The 21972-nt window shown below is 39.8% G+C and overlaps 1 protein-coding gene across 13 annotated transcripts in view; it reads left to right on the forward strand.

Annotated features, from left to right (window-relative positions):
• The window catches only part of LOC100679502 (RNA polymerase II elongation factor Ell), a 203485-nt gene that overhangs the window by 113864 nt on the left and 67649 nt on the right, over nucleotides 1-21972 (forward strand). For 6 of the 13 annotated variants that reach the window (XM_031926033.2, XM_032601822.1, XM_031926028.2 and 3 more), the window contains one exon: nucleotides 18738-19027. The exons of 5 other annotated variants lie outside the window; for them this stretch is intronic. In XM_031926033.2, the coding sequence (XP_031781893.1) occupies nucleotides 18738-18908 (171 nt within the window). In that variant the 3' untranslated portion in view covers nucleotides 18909-19027. Of the gene's footprint in view, nucleotides 1-18737; nucleotides 19038-21972 lie in introns of those variants that run through there. 2 more of the 13 variants (XM_031926029.2, XM_032601821.1) reach the window with 1 other exon arrangement.

The raw sequence follows: 21972 nt of genomic DNA on the forward strand, positions 1-21972 counted from the left end.
GGGAAAGCCTCTGGCCAGCGTGTGTACCGATTCACGCATGTTAGGCAGTATCTCTGGCCCTCCGACGTTGGCAGGATGATGATGTCCGTTTGCACGTGCTCGAATCTGGCCGTTGGTGGTTGGAAGTCGCCGACTGGTGATGTGACGTGCCGAGAGACCTTGGAGCGCTGGCACTGGATGCACGCCTGCGCCCAGGCTCGACAGTCGGCCTTGATTGATGGCCAGCCATATCGTTGCGTTATCAGCTTGACCGTGGCCTTGATCCCGGGGTGTGCGAGGTCATGCACTGCCTCGAATGCTGCCCTCCGGAAGGTCTTCGTGAGGAACGGTCGCGCGGTGTTAGAGGAAACGTTGCAAAGTACTCGGACGACTGCTCCGGGTAGCTCGACGAGTTTCAGCTGCAAGTCGGTGCCTGAAGTCTCTAGCTGCCGTAGCCCGGTGTCATCTCATTGTGCTTCGGCTAGCCTGACATGGTCGATGGGTGTAGAGATGCCCTCGATGCGAGACAGCGCGTCAGCCACGACATTGTCTATGCCGGAGATATGCCGGATGTCCGTGGAGTACTGTCCGATGAAATCGAGGTGCCGTGCCTGTCGTGGTGTTGCCTTCTCCGGTTTCTGTTTGAAAGCAAAGATTAGCGGTTTTTGGTCGGTGAAGATGGTGAACTCTCGAGTCTCGACCATGTGGCGAAAGTGCTTGATCGCTAAGTAGATGGCGAGTAACTCGCGATCAAAAGCACTGTAGCGAGTTTGCGCTGGGCTCAATTTCTTAGAAAAGAATCCAACGTCCGTCGATCTTCTGTTGGAGTGCGGCGCCGACTGCGATATCCGATGCGTCGCAGACCAACGCTAGGTCGGCACCTATCTTCGGATGTGCCAGGAGTGTTGCTCGCTCGAGGTTGGACTTCGCCTTCCCGAAGTCCGCGGACGCGTTCGTCGTTCCAGTTTATCGGCGCGTTCCCCTTGATGTTGCCCTTGAGAAGTTCGTTGAGGGGTGCTTGCGTCTGCGCCGCGTCTGGCAGAAGGTCCCGGTAAAAGTTGACAGCTCCGAGGAAACGGCGAAGCTGCTTGGCGGCCTGAGGCTGTGGATAGCCTCGGATGGCCTCGGCCTTCTTCCCGGTCGGTCGGATTCCATTGCTCGTGACGGTATAACTCAGAAACTCTACCTCCGGCTTCCCGAAAACGCACTTGGCCGGGTTTATGACAATCCCGTATTCCTGCAGGCATTCAAACAGCTGCTGCATGTGCTGGTGGTGCTGCTCCTTGTCGTCTGATGCCACCAAGATGTCATCGATATACGCGTAGCAGAAATCCAGCTCCCGTAGCATCTCGTCTACGAAGCTCTGGAAAGTCTGTGCCGCGTTGCGAAGCCCGAAACTCATGAATGGAAATTCAAAGAGTCCGAATGGCGTGGTGATGGCCGTCTTGGGGATGTCGTCCTCGGCGACGGGGATCAGGTTGTAGGCTCGGACCAAGTCGACCTTGGAAAAGATCTTCTTGCCCCGGAGCCGCTGTGCGAAGTCTCGGATGTGCGGTACTGGATACCGGTCCGGTATCGTGTGTGCGTTGAGACCTCTGTAGTCGCCGCATGGCCTCTCGTCGTCCTCGCTCTTCGGTGCCATGTGGAGTGGCGAAGCTCAGGAGCTGTTGGACGTCCGTGCCGTTCCGAGGCGTAGCATGAGGTTGAACTTCCCTCTGAGTCTCTGAAAACGGTCTGGCGCGAGGCGGCGGGGGCGACTGCTTACCGGCGGCCCTGGCGTCGTCTTGATGTAATGACGCGTCGTGTGCCGCGTCATTGGTACTCGTCCGTCAGGTCGCGTGATGTCCGGGTATCGGGCTAGCAACTGGTGGTAGCTTGACGATCCGGAGATGACCTTGACGCTCGAACCTCCGTCGGTGAGGATCTGACCTCGTGACGTGCGTTTCGTCTCTCGGTCGATCAGCTGGCTGCCTTGGAGGTCGACGAGTATCCCGTAGTGCGACAGGAAGTCCGCCCCAATGATGGCCTTGGGCACGTCCGCGATCACGAATCGCCACAAGAATGCGCGCCGGAGTCCGAGGTTGAGCGACAGCGTAAGCGTTCCGTACGTAGCAATGGCCGTCTCATTAGCGGCCGAGAGCTCGTACGTGGTTTTTTTGAGCTGCCCGCGAATCGCGGCACGGGGATAGATGCAGAGGTCAGCGCCCGTGTCGATCAGGTACTTTACCTGGCTGTGTCGGTCCGTGACGAAAAGGCACTTAGTTGCCTCTGTTCTGAACTTCCAATGGTACCAACATTGGTCGTACTCCCGATTTCCGCGCGACGGCGATCCTTTCCGAGATTGTGAGCGGCTGCGCGTCGGCCGCCGGGATGACCGTTCGCGATCTTCGCGGACTTCTCGACGTATCTCGGCGATTTCCTGCCGAAAAGCTGTCGTGAGTTGAGCGATCTGCGTCGTCAGCGCCTCGAGCAGCAAGTTGGGCTGCGGCGTCACTGCGGCGATCTGCGGCTGGTGTACTGCTGGCGCGCCGCGCATTGTCTCCACGATGCTGTCGGCATCATTGAACATGTTTGCTGCTGACCCATTCTGACGCAACGCCCGCTGTAACGCCTAGACGCTATCAGCTGCGAGACGTCTTTAATATACAAAGCAGAGATGTGACTGTAGATTTCTAACCGCAGGATCCTGCAGCGCCACCTACTTGCTGGCAACGTAACACCACACACCCATCGCTTGATGCGTATACCGTCGATAGTCGGACTTTCCTGACTTCCGCACGTGTGCGAGAGAGAGAGAGAGAGAGAGAGAGAGAGAGAGAGAGAGAGAGAGAGAGAGAGAGAAATCCGGGAACTGTCACCCGTGGGCGATCACCTCCGGTCTTTACGAAAAAATGCCGGGAACTGTCACCCGAGGTGATCTCCGATCTTCGCGGAAGCACTTTCCACCGCTGCTCGTCGTCGCCAGAACTTCCTACTCGTCGTCTCGACGCCGAACTGCTACTGTTGTCGATCGTCGTTGCCTCAAGCCGCAGTCCTCCTGGTTGAAGTTGATTTCGAAGCCCAAAACTGCTGAGCTGCTGTTGTCGTTCTTAATGCCGACCTCTGCGCTGATGTTCATTCGTTGCTTCCCGTAAAGAACTAATTACAGAAAGCCGTGCGAGATCTCTTTTACGTTAAACGCAGAACTACGCCGAACCAATCAGAGCGCGAGCCGGGGTAGTTGTAGTGGGGGCACTCTTGTCATACCTTCGCGATTTTTACATAAGTAGAAGCGCCCTAAAGAAATAAGTTATCAGTTTCATATGGCCGACATCATCACCGGTCGCAACAAATTTTAAACAGTCCTTTTAAGGACAAATGAAACAATCGGCCCTTTTCAGGGCCACCATATTTTTTGAGCGTAGAGTGCAAGCCACATTATTTTTAATAAATATATATGCTTTGTCCTAACCTTAATCCTCCCATAGCTCTGATACATTAGATTACATGAGATTTTTTTTTTCAACCTTGAAAATATATTATTTAAACTCGTTTACAACGTTTCTTTACACTTCTTTATACATAATAAAGTACTATACAATGTTTCAGATTGATCTCTCAAGTAAAAGTTAAGCTATAACAACTTACATACAAAACACCAACATCATCATATCGATAGCCTATTTCTTTGAAATGTCATAACTTTACTTCTATTTAAGATAATTATCTGAAACTTGGTATATTATTTTATTGATATATTATGAATGTTTAGAAATGCTTTGGCGATGAAAAACTGCATTTTTTTCTTTTTTTCGCTTATTCTGGCACCTTTTTGTGTAGAAAATATTTTCTAAGCATTTAAATCGAAATCCCTGCATTCATGCCAGAACTACAGGTGTACAAAGTATCCTCCTTGAGTTTAAGTCCAAAAGACCAATGCGTTTACTTGGAATCCTACGGACAGTGAGCTGAAATCTGTAAAAACAATATTTAGAGAAAATCAACATTAAAGTTTACAGAAATTGTTGACAGTGTAACTTTAATTAGTGCTTACCAAATCCTGTGGACCAAGTTTTCTATGTTCCACACACATAGACCTTGACTTTTAGCAATTATGAGGTATATTCACTTATAGCTCTGGGTTCTGTACGGCTTTTCTTATCTGCAACCAAAAAAAAGGCATTTTATACAATTTTATAAAAATGTGATAAAAAGGTTATTTTATCCTTGATAATAATAACACTTTATACTTATCTTTTCTTTTGGTCACTGTGTAGAATCTTCAAGTTAAAACTGCAGAACATTACCAGTCTAACCTCCAAATGTTTGATCCGGTGCTACAGTCTCTGTAGCAGCTTTTTCTTCTATCACTGCAGTCTTCATAGAGTCCTTGGCAACTTTCTCACGTATTTCACTAAATTATTCGTTGATTGTATCATATGCAGACTGAGCCATGGGTTTCAAGCAGTCCATCAACCCACAAAATATTGATAGACCAGCGTGTCCAAGTCCAAGAGCAAGAAAAGTAACTACTGCTCTTCTGTTGTTCTCCCAAACATGGTTCTAGACGCCAACTTTTCTGCATGACTTGATAGCTGCCAGCTGACCACACTGAATGCACACTACTTAAATCTTAAGTCCTAATCCGTGAGCTTACATTCGCCAAGTTTAACTTGACCATGGCATTGTTTGCAAATCAAAAGTTCCTCGAGAACAGGAAATAGAATGTTGATATCAATCAATCTATTCCTGACCACAGAGGTTCCTTCCGCTGCTGGAGTTTGTATCTCTCTTGCTGAACTTGAAGGTCTTGTCCTGTTGGCAGGTTCATCCTCGCATATTGCTCCTAGAAATCTTCTTGGCTTCTTCTTGTCTCTTCCTCGAGAGTACTTCTTGTCAGGATGGGTACTCGCAAACTTTCCCTTGGCATCTCGATTATCACACATATTTTTAAAATCACTACACTTCTCACTTTTTTTAATAACTTCACTGCTCTGCTTTTACACTAACACTTTACTTTTTTTTCCTTTTTAGGGTTATAAGCTATAAGCTATAACCCCAAAAACACTACAAACACTACTTAGATTAATTTAAAAACACTTTTAAGAAATATCAGCTTTTTTAATGTATTAAGACATCAGCTTTGTTTACTCAGTGTAAAACACATCCCAGGACTATATCAGCTGTGTTTTGAAATATTTGCTGTCCGCTAGCAGAACAGCATAACGGACGCTCTGTCCTTCTCAGACACATTGATTCTAACCTGTGCACAGGTGGCGCGTGGGCGCGCGATATTTGAATTCGAATAAATGTCCCTACGTATCCATCAGAGGCTTATATTAGAAGCGAAACTAGAAATTTATCTCGAAAATAACGCAAAAAAATCTAATAAATACGCACTAATTTATTTACTAAAATATGTATGCGGAGCATAATATACATATATACTACGGTAAAAAAATAGTATTTTCAACATTTAAATAAAAATTTTATTTAGATTGAATTTATAAAACTTAAAATTAAAATTATTAGTCGTACCAAACAAAAAATGGAAAAATACGCAATTTTATGAAAAAACTATAAAAATTTTGTTTTAGTATTTTACTTGCGGGAATTTTTTTTTTTTATATAAACGGGTTTCAGGAGCGTGTTCTACGGAACATTTCCTGTCAAAATAAGGAATAAAAAAAATCGATTTTTTTTCGAAGTTTAAAGGTATTGTGTCCCCTTAATGTTAAACAAAAATGTATATAAACTGTATATAAAATTTCGGGTTAATAGCTTTATTACAAACTGAGATATGGCTTGTCTAAGAAATAGGCTTCGATACGACTAATGAAGTTTTTCAGAATTTCATGTTCTGACATACTAGTAACTTACAAAACCTTATAATAGCTTTCTACTCAGATAATAATATCATCAGTCGAACGGCGTTGCTCAAATCCATCGCAGGTGGTTTTCCTTGAGCGTCGCAGCTTGGCATCTTCTTTGCTTGCTCCATGACGAAATAATTTTTTAATTCTTGCGAGCGTCCCTTTATACAACTCACGAGAGCCGCGCCGAACCAATCGGAATGCCAGCCTTCTCCCACTGCTTTACTATTGATGAGAGCGCCATCTGGCGACTGTAACTTCTCCACTCGAACATCATCATTGTTGACATTCAGTATAGAATATTTACGTTAAAAAAATATGATGGCCCTGAAAAATGGCCGATTGTTTTTAGTTCTTAAAAGAGCTGATGTTTTTTATTTTTCACATACTTTATTAGAGGTCGACTTGCCAGTTACAATCTTGGGTCGAGTACGTTTTCTAATACAAGGATAATATTCTTCCTTCTTTTTCTCCGTTTTTACTGTAGTTGATGGTCTTGCAGTATTAATGGAAGGAGACTTTCCTTGTTGATTTTTGTTTGGCTCCATGATGATGAATGTTTAATTATCAAGGTATGCTGCTTAATTTTATAGCATTCACCCCACTTATCACCGCTACCCCACCATCACTTGTGAGCTACAAGTTCGGACAAGTTGAGCATGTCGAGAGTTTAAAATCTCTTATAACCCTCTTTCTCAGGCATAGAGTGGGTATTTGTGGAAAACTTTTGCGTATACTGTTTCCAAGTATTTTCCTTTTTTTCCTCTTTTTTCTCATTTATTGAATTAGGAAGAGGCTTATAATCTGCACTACTAGGTGGTGAACCCTTGAAGCATGATGTGAAAGTTTTCTCGTATTTATAGGTGATGGGAGCCCCAACCATCGCTCCCATCCGTGAGGTTTATCCGTCTATCGTAACCTCTCCGTGAAAATCTTTTCAACCTATGCGTGTTCTCGAGTAAATTGGCTTCGTTGATTTAACAAAGGTACATCTACGAATGATTTTCAATATGTGCTGTTTTGAATAAATCGTTTTACGATCGTATTCTGTACTTTGAGACTATCCCATCTTATCAGCAGGCTTAGAATATCTATGGTATACATGCAAATATGAGTGATGTAAGAAACAAAAGGCGTCTCGTATTTATAGGACCTTACTCCCACTCCATTCCTTTTTCTAAGTAAATACGTCGTTCTTGCATGTATTTCTTTATAAGTCTTACATTATGAAGAGCACAGCTGGCTCTATACGTACCATTATGATAAGGACAAACAGTTACAAGTTTGATCTTGTCTAGTGGTGGATAGCCCACTTCGGCAATATCGATAACGTTAAACTTAAAACGTTCCAACCATTTCTTCTTAAGAGATCCCATGACTAACACGGTGGTAGAATCATGTAATGCTTCTCGAAGAATTTTCCCTATTTCGGTATATTTGATTTCTCTAGCTGTCCAGGGTATACCGTGATGATTATGCTCTGACCAGGTGTTCTCTCGTTTATATTTATCTGTGAGTCGACGCCAGCAAAAAGGTTCTTTGAACAGCAACACAAGAGGCTCGCTAGGTCTCTCAGAGAAACTATAGACAACACTTTAAGGATAAAGTCATTGCTTGTTGCTTGAAGCCTTGCATATCTACTAAGTACTCCATCTCGAAATGATTCGCTGACTGGTAGCGAGCATTCTTTTATACCCTCAAACGTGTTTGTGGACAACGCCATTTGCGGAATTATACTGAACTATATGATCGTGTATAATTAAACAATAAGCTGATTTTCCAGCGGGAAAATTATTTTTAGATTCAAATTCCAGCCGAACATAAACTGAAGCGTTTTTCAAAGCTTCGTTCTGCTTTGAACAATCAAAGACTATGAGGGCCAGATAGCTGATGAAATGTTGCTTTTTCAGCATAGGCTCAATACTCTTGTCACAGTATGCACGTTGAAAGTTGGCATACATGTCGTAGAGCATAGTATACTGAGCAGATAGCAGATAGCGTTGTTTACCAACTTTATATTTTTCACGAGAGTACTATCAGCTTTGGTTAGCCTACCACATACATAAAGCGAACTAGCTGATGGCAAAAGACACAAGTCTTGATGCTGTACCGCGATACGAATTTCATAACTATTATTGTAACATGAAGCGTTGTAGGATTGATGAGCGTGAATCTCACAATGAGATATTGACTCATCGAATGTCACGGGTGACTGTATATTTAGAATTTCTTCCATTTAGACAGCAGGAAAATACACACGTTACTTTCCACCAACTCTTAAGCCTATGTTTTTTAGAAACTGATTGTTTTGCCGTGTTAACGTTCTTGAATTTCGAGGACGATTGATGGTTCTTCGACATTTTTTATTCCTTATATACCCTCGGCCGTAAACGATGCCTATCACGCTTGCTTCAAATGTAATCTGATTGTTATTACTTCTCCATAAAAGTTAACTAAATTTCCGTCTTGATCGACTATACAAATTTGAATATGATCTAAGCTTTTCACAGTGATTGGAAGATAAATAAATTCAGATGGAACTTCGATAATCTTGTAGCCTGGTGGTACTGCTGGGAAGAATTCGTGTATAGTATGCACTTTTTTCCGTTTATGTAGGCACCAGTAGTAATGTTGCACTCAATTCGTAGACCGTTGACCTTGAGCATGGATACAGGTACATCAGAGCTACGAGAGACATTTGATGAAAGAAGTCGGTGTGTGAAGTCTAACAATTGGCCTATCGAATCTTTTTGACGAAAATCAATTGTATGACTGCACTCTATTAAACTACGAAGAGTGTTGTTGGTTTGAGACTGATAAGTATGTCTCTTGCAGCCAATGGTTCGCGAAGATAAGTGTCTATGTCTTCGATCTCGTAACTTCCAGTAGGTAGAGAGATTACTTTATTATCAACGTAAAACTTGTTATCTATGTCAATATTCGGAATCGAATTAAAGGTTAAAAGTTCAACCAATCCAAGAACGTAGTCCTTATGCGTTGAGAGTTCAATCGGTGGGAAAAATTGAGCGTCAAGTGTAGAAGATGTGCCTGAAAGACTCAATGTCAATGTATCACTCATGATAGTTAAAATGGTAATGTAGTGATAATCATTTCTCTACTCCCTTATATAGTATGAAGCTTAAGAAATCAAGACAAAGATGACCGCAATTAAATGAATCATAGTCCTGATATCGTTCAGCGTTGTACTTTATTTGATCAACACCCAAATACAACATCAAATCTAGAGGTGGTTGAAGGTCGCCAAAGCTATCAAAATACACAACATCACTACCTCTCTTTCGGTATGCTACCCAATGTGTGTCAGGACCGGTATCATCATCCAAATTAATAATAGAAGATTCACGATAATGAGGTCCATTAATAGGAAGAGCATTACGCATAAAGACACCTCGAAAGTATGGGATTTTTAAGATTTTAGCATACTTTAAGAGATCAATATTAGTGAGAGCTCTCTGAGGTAACCTTACTTCGTCGATCTTTTTTTTTCCTCAATCCATTTCCAGGCTTAAGACGAAGACCGAGCCCTGTTTTATGCGGTTTTAAATAGAGCCCTTTGCTTAGAACTATATCCTCCATTTTCCTATTATATCTATGACTTTCTTCGAGAGCAAGTTTAGCTGATTTTGCATCGTTAACTGCTTTTGTTATTCCAGCAGCTCCTCCTGCTATAGCACCAGTCGCACTTAAATCAGCGAATATAGGTATGAGGAATTGTAAGAAACCTCCTACTTTCGGTGGGACTGGTAGAATACGAGGAATATCAATGTTTCGCTTACCACCAGCATCTTTAACAGCTTTTCGAGCCCCCTTCAATGCTGAAAGGATGACTTTACGAGTAGATTTGCTAGGAACGATTGACTTTGATGCAGCTTTCACTATCTTCTTGAATGGAACTCCCATTCCAAATTTAGACTTTAACTTCATGGCACTTGTGATAGCAAAAGCAGCTGCTTTTTCTTTCACTCCTGAGTCTTTTGAGAGACTATTTGCCAAGCTTTATCGGCGAGGACTCTATCAGCAGCGTTCCTAACTGCAATATTTTCTCTATTCTGAGAATATACTTTATCATGTTCCTTGCAGGCAAAGTCTAATAGATTAATACCTGGATCACCACGAGCTAATCGTTTAGTAAGTTTAGTGCTTGGTCCACAGTATTGATAACACGGTAGATGAAGTTTAATCTGATTTTGAGACTGCAGCTAGTGAGGAGGATGATGATGACTTGAATGATACGAAAATTCGTAGGGGAGTAATTCAAGAGCACAGTAACGTAGCTGACATGTATATGACTATGTTGAAGCATCAGCAGGAGAATGATAAAATTTACGGAGTTTGAAAAGAAGGTTCAGAATGGATGTTAGGTGACTCATCAATAGTGTTTGGAGATCGAAGCATTGAAGTAAAAGATTGAAGATATGCAAAAACAGCTGGTTCGATGGAATTGATCATTGCAAAACAACCCAAGATTTATGATTAAAGTGATTTGCAGAATTATCGAAGTATTCTCGAAGCGACAAATGCTCATAAAAAACAATATTTGAGCACACAACCAATTCGTATTCATAACGGTAGAAAATATACTGACATTACCAATTCTATGTTTAGTGGGAAAAGTGAAAAAGGATTACCTGGGTATAAAATTGCTAGAAGAGATACTCGAATGGATTATGTGTACTGGGACGATCCAAATGAGCTCGTTGATCGTTTACGCTTACTTATAGCTGAACAATCAGCTAGAAATCCTAGTCATATCAACGAAATCCACTCAATCATAGAACTTCGCGAAGGAGGGTATATATACTGAGCTGTTTCATTTACAGACATCATTATCAAAATGAGTGTCGACGTGTTCGGAAGTAATTTAAAAAAGAGTGAGGGAAGTCGTGGCCCTCCTGGTTTTGGTTTCAAAATCACAACAAATGGTCAATACGACATTGACAAAAAGAGGTTATGCAACGTGGGAGATGCACAAAACATAGATAAGGCTGTCAATTTGTTTCAACTTCAAATGGAAAAACCAAAAAATTCTAGATTTAATATCCCGACAAGAAAGAGACTTAAACAATTTAGATTCTCTTTTGGAAGCATACAGAGAGCAATTCTATTTAAAATTACTTACTTACAAGCTAGAAATCGATACTATAAAAGAAGCTGTGTCACAGATCACAAGCAACATTTATTCTGCAAACGTTTAACATGCAACATAAAAAAGTGGTAGTTGAAGAACTCCACACACCAGCTCGGCGGAATTATCCTCGTCGCAGTTTTGATGTTCGAGGATTAGATGAGACTTGGCAAGGTGATTTAGTGGAGATACAACCTTATGCTAAAGAAAATAGGAGTTTCAGATATATGTTAAGAGTCATTGATATATTTTCCAAGTTCGCATGGGCTGTTCCTGTAAAGAAAAAGACCTGAGAAAAAGTTGCAGCAGCAATGAAGTCCATACTTCGTCAAGGTCGAGTACCTAAAAATCTACATGCTGAGGCATAGAGTTTTACAATACCAACTTTCAAAATCTCATGAAGCTATATAAGATCAAGCTGTACTCAACGTATAGTAATTTAAAAGCTTCGATATGTGAACATTTCAATCGCACTCTCAAGACTAAGATGTGGATTCAATTTAGTTTACAAGGTAATTATAAATAGTTGAATATTCTACCTGATTTGATTGCAAAGTACAACGATACCAAGCATCAAACTATTCAAACGAAGACTAATGAAGTGTCTACTCGATCTCAGATTCTCAAAAAATTTACTCATGACGGGTACGTTTGAGCAAAGTAAAGCAAGTTTTCGAGAAAGGCTATACACCTAAAGGTCAACTGAGATTTTCACTATAATTAGAGTTGCTGCAACGAATCCAGTTACGTATCATCTTAAAGACTATCAAGATGATCCAATAACAGGCGGATTCTATGAACAGGAGCTCTTGAAGGCGAAGTATCCAGATGTTTATCTTGTAGAGAAAGTCTTGAAGAAGCGTGGAAAACAAGTATACGTCAAATGGTTAGGGTTTGATAGTTCACATAATAGTTGGATTAATAAAACTGAAAAATAATTTTTTTTCTGGCAGTGTTGAAAGCCCCACCTTTGCTCTCACCTGTGAGATACAACCATAGTTAACTATCTCTCCATTAACTTTCTTTATTTATTTAAACAATTATTTACAATGGTTAACATTTAGCCAATACAAAATTCAATGTTATTTTCGCCTATTGAGGCCAGGAATAGCTTCAATAGCTTGACTAGACATACTCTCAAAGGTTTCTTTGTCCTTCTCCAATGCAGCTGATACACAGGAAGGGAGGAACACCTGGCATTCATCGTCTAGAGTAGTCACAATTCTCAGTCCATATCTGGTCTTGACTGGACGTAGGGATGTCACCATGTGCTTCTGTCCGGCCTGAAGCTCAGACATCTTCTTCGTGGGAAGGAATCCTCCACTGGCAATCTTGTTGATAGCGTCTATCTTTGAGGTTTTTGCTCTTTAGCTCGTTGATCGAGAATGATTCATTAAGTATATGGCTCCCCACCACCATCAGCGGTGACGGCGGCTCACATACCTGATTGGCTGTCAGAGAGTCTGCGCAGTACACTCTGAAACAGAAAGTTTTCGATTAATTTCATGACTTGTTATTTATAAACAGTATAACTAACCTAATTTAATCTCGCTCTCTTGGAAGAAGGCTCATCTTCCTCGATAAGCTGATACCCATCGATCATGTAATGAGCCCACGGTAGAGTATTCATCTGACCGGGGATCCAGTACCGCTTATCGTCATGTGGACTAAGGGCAATCTTCTGCTCCTTCTCAGTCCTGATGACGTGGAGGCGACTGCGGATGTTCTTCTAATGTCTGGTGATTGTTGTCTTATCTTGAAGACAATGGATGTAGTCATCAAACTCGATGGTCGTCTTGACGACTGACGACTTCACACCCTTTGCCTTCTTAATAGGTTGCTGACTTTGTCGGCCTCCGTAGCAAGATGTACTCGGTCAAGATACAAACTCCGTCATGATGTTGCCGTTACACTCATCCTTCATGAGGCCGACTTTCTTCTTTTTGACTAGAGGGATGTTAAACTGATTATCAGCAGGATAATCAGAAGTGTTGAACTCATGAAGGTCAGTCTTCATCACAGCATACGTATCTACATCGCTGACCTCATAGATGAGACTGTCTGTGTCCATGTAGAGCAACTTAGCGTTGTCTCCCACTCGCTCCTGCATGTATTCGAAGTGGAAGCGGTAAAAAAGGCTCTTTGACAAGTCCAACACTGCTAATCCAATGTAGATGGGCTTGCGAACAGAGATCTCAGCGCGGGCAAGTTGTACAGCCATGAGATTTTCGTTGAAAATCGCACAGCTGTGGAAGTTGGGCTAAGCAATGTATGCCTCACAGCCATAGCGACCTTCCCACTTGTTTACCAGCTTCACGTTGACTCTCTATCGCTCATTCTCCATGGTCTTACCATACACTGCGTTGTTAAAGACTTTGAAGTGCATCTTCTCGAACTTATTCTTCGCATTCTTTCTCATCTCGCTGTTTAAGTCAATGTGTGGCTTCAACCATGGCTTCTGGTTGAATTGGCGAGCACGTTGGATATGCTTCAATCGAATACCGTACTTGAGAGCTTGTTTGAGAGCGACGTAATGCAGGACATAGCGCTCCTTGTTGTTCAGAGTGGTTAGCAACTTCTCTTGGTTTGATTCTGGTGGTGCTGCATGCTCTGGACAGAGTGGAAGGTCTTTGTATCGTGAAGACTTTCCGGATACTCAAGGTCTACTTCCAAGATGTATCCTACTAGAGCATTGTCAGAGACGTTGAAGAAGTCGTTATTTAGGTCTTTCACCCATTTAAAGCCGTCACAAGGCAGGGATTGAGTCATTACCCTAGAAAAATATGATTTATAAGAATATCTATTTATAAGTATATTTATTTATATAAATATTTCAATGAAATCTTACCATCCGTAGAGGTTGTTAACATCATAGTACATCAGATACTTTGATTCTTGATCCTCATCGTATCCAGACTCCATGTATCGATTATTGGTCTTGGCATACTAATTACAGCATCGGCTAATACTACCTCAGATGCCTCGCTCGACGAAGAGCAGCATATCAATATCGGCCAATAGCTGAAGCTTGATGCCAGTATACTTCAACATGGCATCCCATGTAAATCCAGGGGTGGTATAGTAATGAGCAGGATCTAGCTCATAGGTATGAAGATACTTGGATCTGAAGTCTTCAAACACGTTGGCAAAAAGAATTACGTCAGTTTTTAGATAGAGGTCTGAGTACTGGCCAAGAGTTTTGATGTTGAAAGCATTCCAGAGCGTCTGAGCATGCTCGTACTCCTCGTCTGATATTTCACTATCATAAAGGCTACTGTAGAAACTCTCTTTATCTGGAAGCAAGGTCTCGTTCAGGTTCTCAAATGATTTTATGTGATCGTACGGGAACACACCCTTTCTTCTGAGCAACTCAATTTGACCATCAGTGAACTCCGTCTTGAACTTTTTCCGGCTATTTCCAACTTGTCCAAGTAATGAGCTAGTTTATCAAGCGACGATGGCATGAATCGAAAGGAGTCGATGAACTTGAAGTTGATGTCGCTTCCATCAATGCGCTTCGTGAACGAGATGTACTTCTCTTTATTTTGCGGTATGATAGAGACACTCGACCCTTGAAATTGTTGGCAAGTTCGTTTATAAATAGATGGAAGTCATATCCGCTGAAGTTGTGGAATACAACTGGGATACTTCTTGAGTACTCTCACATTTCCTTGTTGTTCCTCTTTATTCTCATCTATATAAGTGTCTTGTATAAGCAGTAGATTTACGTGGTTCTCTGTCTTTGAAGCTGTTAAATGACATGGTGACACATCAAATACACTGCCCTTCTTCTTGAGTATGAAGAGATTTACAGATACGTTATTCTGCTTCTCGAACTTGGGTATTTGCTTCACAGATACTGGGAATTTAATGTCTTCGAAGTTCAACTCATTCGCATAAGCTTGATATTTTGAAACTCTTTGTGCAGCTTTTCTACAGGATGTTGGGCTGACAGAATAGCCCATTTAAAGCATTTGTTGTCTTGATTTTGTACGTTGACACAAGCTCTTTTCTGTTGTATAGACATTAGTAACTCAATGTATGAAGCAGCTTTCATGGGACTAAATTTTTTCATAGTCACCGTTAAGTTAAGAATGCTTCTTAAAGTCCATCCAGAGTCTCGTTCCTGGAACTCCTCCATGTCACGTTCAATCAGCTGCTTGACGTTAGCTGCAAACCACTCTTTTAAGTCACTAGTCGCGTAGATCGAAGCACACTTTGTATTGAAGTATTTCACTTCCACGATTTCTTCATTGTCTTTAACAATCGAGTACTCTGCAGCGAGAACAGTGTCAATTTTCAAGGACTTGTATGCACTAGTAAAGCCTCTTCGATTTTCAACACAAATAGAGCACATGCATCTTCCATAAACGAGGTTATGTCTAGATGATTCACATTTGTAATAACACTGGTTTTGAAGTTATTTTTAAACGCTGACTTGGTATCGTCTCATGTTACACTAGGTCTAACTTCTTCAAGTTGACCATATGAAGTATGACAAGTCTTTTTCTTATGAATGTCTAAGGTTGGCGACTCTATCAATTCACTCACTTTGGCAATAGCAGCCGATGTTAAGTCAAGCCATCTTTGCAAGTCACTTGAGTCTGCGACTCTGTCGCGCGTGTACTTTACACATCTCCACAGTGATTTCACAGTGTTAATAACGAAATAGTTTGTTTGATCCATCTTGACTGGATTCGTCAGTCGATGTTTTCACTAACAAGTCTGTCACTTTCACAACACTTGTCACTTTCAGCGATTCGACGTCTATCACTTTGTATAACACTTGTCACTTTCAACGATTTGGTGTCCTTCAGCGATTTGGGATCCTTCAGCAATTCGATGTAGCACTTTTAGCGATTCGGCGTCCTTCAGCAAGTGTTTTTACTACACTTTCATCGTCCAGCAGCGTCGTCCTCTAGCTCTAACGATCACTTTTTTTAATAAAACTTTTCACTGGTGTTCACTCCACGAGTCGATGAATAATAATTATTTTTCAAAGCATCAACGCTTCTTTAAGTAGGAGTTCCCCACCACAACGTATTAGGACGACAGGAAAACTTATTGGTTCGTGGGGGAGAGTGGTGGCTCTGATTGGTTGAGAGGTGAGTGGAGGGAGAAGCGGTGGCTCTGATTAGTTCGGCGCTGCTCTTGCGAGTGATATAAAGGGGAGCGCGCTACGTTTTAAAAATCATTTCGTCATGGAGTACGTAGTAGACATCCAAGGCTCAACACCTGCAATGAGTTTATCTTCGAGGAGGTGGCTATTATCGCTGTCGAAGAAGATGCTTCTCCATCAGTATTGCTATTTCAACCGCCGTACTCCTGGAGCATCCTACCTAGATGGAGAAAATTCGAGAATCAATGGTTAGAGCACAACTATCTAGGAATATCCTGGAATGATGGTGAGATTTCTTACGAGGACCTAGAGCATACCCTTCACAATATTCTACGAGGAGCTCGCAAAATCCTTGTCAAAGGTCCAGAGAAAAAAAGATGCTTGGAGAAGATAGTACCTCGTGTCTTTGATCTTAGTGAAATGGGATGTCCGTCTTTGAAAAAGATGCGAAAGAAGAGTTGTACATGCTACAACCATAGATTGTGCGAGAAACCTGTGTGTGCAGCAGAAAGCGCATGCGCACTAAAGACTTGGGTACTTGGACAGAAACCAATTATATCAGAGGGTATTGATGAATTGGACTGTGGATGTATTGATGATGAAAGCTTACATTCAATGTATGGTTAAATGATTAAACTTATTTCAACTTGTTTGAACCTGTATAGTACGCACGGAGAGGTTATGTTAGATGACTAAACCTCACGGGTGAGAGCGATCGTTGGGGTTCTCATTGATAGATGGCGCGCGCGACGGCAGCAGCGAAGATCTGACGGCGAGCCTTGTGTAAGTCATGCGCTTGGGTGAGCAGTCATAACCTCTTGGATTACTGTGCCAGTATCGAGCTGGGGTGGGCTCGTAACGGCCTGGGCTCATAACGGCCTAGTTTACCTACTATTATATTTAATTTAAATTAAAGACTTCAATGTTATTAACTTAAATTTTTATATTAATTTAAGTTAAATTTATAGTACTAACTAATAAATAGACAGAACTGATATAGTAACTTTAATAAACGCGCCATAATATGGCAACAGATCCCGTATTAAGTAAATTAGAAAACCGAGTTATCACAATGTCATATATCTGTTGTATGACTCTAACAACCAATCGAAGCAGTTCAATTAACATGACATCCACATCTATATTATATCGCACCTTTTTCGAGTTAATTCGTCTCATCGTCAGATCTCGATGTAAAGAATATCTAAAAAACGACCGTCACCATGACAAACATTTCGCAATTTCCTATTTATCGTCTATAGTGATGCAGTTGTGTCTTGGCGTTAAATTTGGTCCTTTTTCTTTGATGTTTTGTCCGTCGTAAATAGAATCTAATCCCTTCAGTATTATGTTCAATACATCACATCACATCAAAATAAATATATTTTTTCAATAATAAGTATTATAATTCTGATTTTAAAATAAAAATAAAATTATATTTTAACAATAGTATATTATTTTATTATTGTTTTTGCTTCATAATTCTAGTATTATAAATTTGTGAATTATATATATTTAAAACTTGAATCAATGTTTAAATATAACGAGTGAGTTTTTAGCTAGTAAGTATATTATCGGTGTTAAAATTTCAAGAAGACCAAAATTCCAAGAAATCAAGAAAAAATCCCTGAATAATCCGGAAAGTGCAAAATTTTATCTTTTCGTTAAAATATTACAATATTGGTAATTTAAAAAAATTAAGCGGTAGAAATATTTTTAAATCTTATGGCTCATATGACTGTTTCAATACAAATTTAAGAAATTGGATTAATTTGAACTGAAAATGACATATTAGACTAAAAATAAAGCAAATTAATATGTGTATTATTTACTTTGGATATATTTTAGATCCATATAATTTTTTTGTTGAACGATACGCGTAAAATATAAACTTATAAATCTTATTCAAGCACATATTCAAAGAACAAGTAGCTCGGGTAGTAATATAATTATATGAGTAAAGTGATAGCTTACGTAAGAAATCACGTAAAAAACTACGTGATTTATCGCGTGCTCAATCATATAATAGGTCACGTAACTTTTTTCGCGAGGAGTTAATCTAGAAAAATCACGTAATTCATTATATTATAAAACAAGAATCACTACTCTGATCTTTCCTGCGAGGCATAACTTGATTTCGACACTACTTTTACTGAAATTTCATACTTTTCACATTCAAAACAAAACTAATACTTTACCATTCAAAACTTATATATTAAATTATGTATCAAAAACCGTCTCATACATTAGCAGGCAGATATACTGTATATTAAAACAATATTTTATTTATTGGACCTATAAATTTAGTTGGAGGAAGCTACGTGCCAATAAATTGACAGTGGTTTTTTATTTATTAGACCTATAAATTTGGTTGGAGGAAGCTACGTGCCAATAAATTGGCAGCGGTTTTTCATAGGGCGCCTCTTGGAGAGAGTGATAGGCTAATTTCCCTTGATTCTAGAAATGTATTTGTAGGTACAACAACTTATACAGAGCTCTATGAGCCTTTTCTCTAATTGCGATTTTATATAATTTGTATTATATTATATTATATATATATATATATATATATATATATATATATATATATATATAAATTCATTAAGCGTTATTAACATTTTACAAAAAATTTATGTTTCAGGCTATTGAACATCAAATTAGACAAGAATATGCTAAAAGAAAAAGTGTTTACGCTAGGTACTATTATTTACACGATAAATTGGGCCATATAAAAAAACTAGTATCCGACTATGACGCACAAATAGATGCAACTTCTGTTAGTAATTTAAAGACCTATTCCATGTTTTGCTAAGATGCCTTATATTATTTGACAAATTTATGTGTATTCTGAAAAATACGTTTTAGAACATTTTAAACAATTATTATTCATTTTATGCTCAATATATTTGTGTAATATTAAAATAAAAGTATCAAAATAAAATTTTTTGAAGTTTAATTAGTAACCTTTATAATACATAGCTTAGACATGCATGTGAGATTAGATTAGATTAATTGCTCTTTATTTTTGTACATTTCGTTGTACATATAACAAATATAGTGTATTATGATAAAGGAATAAATAAAATTTGTGTAAGGGTATATAGTATAAGGTGTGTGTGATGTTGAGAGATGACATGAGATGAAAGAGAATGTATGTATGTTTGTGCGATGTTTATGTGTTTTCCAAATTAAAGAAATAATTTTTAGCTGCTTGTTTGAAGTGTGATATGGATAGTGTGTCGCGAAGTTGAGATGGAAGGCTGAGAGAGAGAGAGAGAGGGAGGGGAGAGAGAGAGGGGGGGGGAGAGAGAGAGAGAGATCGTCAACGAAACAAATCGCAGAATACAGAGAGTCTCGGCAAAAAGCCATAAAAGCGCGTAATGAAGAAGAGGAGTGCATAGGAAAGCTGGAGAAAAAAGTAGACAAACTTATCGGAGACTGTCAGTCCGCACCTAGGGATGTAGGACGAATAGCAAAGTGGGCCGAACATATATATATATATATATATATATATATATATATATATATGTATGTGATTGGTTGACGAGTTGCTGTCTATGCTCCTGGCACTGACAATGCTTGCCAAACTCTCCTGGCTGCTCGTTCTTGTTCCAAGAGATTCTCCTAAGCGAAGCTCTGGCACCTTTAAGAGAGACATACTTTTTTCCTCTATCTTTCCTAGCTCTTCCATCGCCTTCGCAAAGCCCGTTTTAATCGGCCCGTGCACGTTGGTTGTGCCCTCTGCGTACTCGATTGTATCCTGATTGTATCCTTCAGGACCGTCAAATGGTCGCCTTGCATAGCCGGATTGGGAGTTTGGGTCCCTGGTGACGACGGGCCTTGCTTTACCTTTCCTTTCCTCTCTTCTGTTTGCCTCGTAAGTTTGACCCCCCCCCCCCCCCCCGCCACCCATAAACCATGGAGCCAACGCCGGGGCTTTCACCCGATCGGAACCGTCGACGGGATTCGACTCAGAGGTCTGACCCGTATGGGGTAGTTTTGTTGTTAACTCATTATTCATGCTTGATTTGTTTTTGGGGTTTCTTCACCTAACCTGTTTGGTCCGCGGAGCATATTTTATTTATGCTCTACCCTTCGGTCGGTTGAAGAAACCTCGACGCGCCGATGAGCATTCCCCTATCCGCCATCCAGGGGACGCGCCACATAAGGGGTATCGGCATCCCCGCGCGGATGTATATATATATATATATATATATATATATATTTATTTATTTATTTACATCAGAAAATTTACAGAGCATTATTATACTCGAAAATACCGCAGCGATACACAGTTTTATCTGTTTGCAGGGCTGGGCATACAACAAAAAAATATAATATATAAAATATAAAAATTCGAAAACTTATAGTAAAAACTCACAACTAAAAAAAACAATTTATTTCTAAATTAATAGCAACAGTAATTAAATCCTTTTTTTACTCAGATCAAAATTACAACTATACGAAAAATCTACCAGTTCGCTTGAATCCAGTTTTTGATTTTTTTTCTTTTGCGAATATTTATCAATATTAACAGATTTTAGATCATTTGGTAACGCATTAAAAATAATTATGGCTTTCTTAAAGCTGTTCTTATCACTAACCCTTTTTGGGTATTATAATACTTTTGTTCCTAGTGACACTGTCCGATGCAAGAAATTGCCTTTTGAGGTCATCATAGTGCAATCTCAGAGCTTCGGAACAGAATAGTTGTTCTAAATTTAGTGGATTGGCTACAAAATTATTCTTATTGACTATTTTTAGTATCTTGTTTTGCAATTTATGTAATATATCTCTGATATTACGATATGCTCCTCCCCAATCAATGACCATAGCTTATTATACTATGGAAGAAAGCATAATAGACCATTCGTAATGTTTCAACTGACATTGTTTTAGCAATTTTATAAAATATCGCATCTTGGGCATCGTCCCAAATATCACCAGTTGCTACTATTGCAGTGTCATTTGCGTATGACATGATTGTTTCCAAGGGGATCTCATTCAAGATATCATTTATGTACAGGATAAACAGTGGTCCAAGGATAGTTCCTTGTAGAACACCTGTGTTTATTAATAAGGAATCACTCTCAGTTCCATCTATTTTTACTACTTGATATCTATTTCTTAGATAGCTTGAAAGGAGATTCAACGCCTGACCTCTGATTCCATTACAAAATAATTTGTCTAGTAATATATTATCTCTCAAAAAAAAAACTTTTCAAAAGTGAAAAGGGCTAATAAACGTAGTGAAATCTCTAAATATAAAAATGTTAAGTAAATGTTTTTTTGCTATACGCATTAAAATATCATTTTTTGGGAAAACATAATTTTAACTTTAATTTTATATCTTAATGCGTATAGCAAAAAAAGATTTACTTGACATTTTTATATTTAGAGATTTCACTACGCTTATTAGCCTTTTTCTTGTCAAGATTTTCACTTTTGAAAAAAGTTAGTTTTTTTTAGAGATTTTACATCTTTTACAAAGCATATTCTTCTTGCTATTGCACTTCATTAAATCTTGATCTATTTGATAGACAACAAGCTACTATTGGTTCAGACATTGATCGCATTGCGCATATAATCGTATAGCAATATATGCATATATACGTATAGCATTACATGTATATTATAATCGCGTGTCGTCGAGTAGCAGACGAATGTCGGTAAAGTAGCTTAACTACTGTAACCACTGCTGTATAATACTAAATATACTCACCAGAAGTCACGTGACCGGAGGAGACGAAAAATATCGGGAGAGGATGGAAACTCTGAACGAAATGAAATATACCGAGCAAATTTTCAACTTGCAATATTAAGTTATTAACTTAATATTCTTGAATGAACCTTTTATACATGAAAAATTAGGATAA

The sequence above is a fragment of the Nasonia vitripennis genome (assembly GCF_009193385.2).
Source record: "Nasonia vitripennis strain AsymCx chromosome 3 unlocalized genomic scaffold, Nvit_psr_1.1 chr3_random0007, whole genome shotgun sequence".
NCBI lineage: Eukaryota > Metazoa > Arthropoda > Insecta > Hymenoptera > Pteromalidae > Nasonia > Nasonia vitripennis.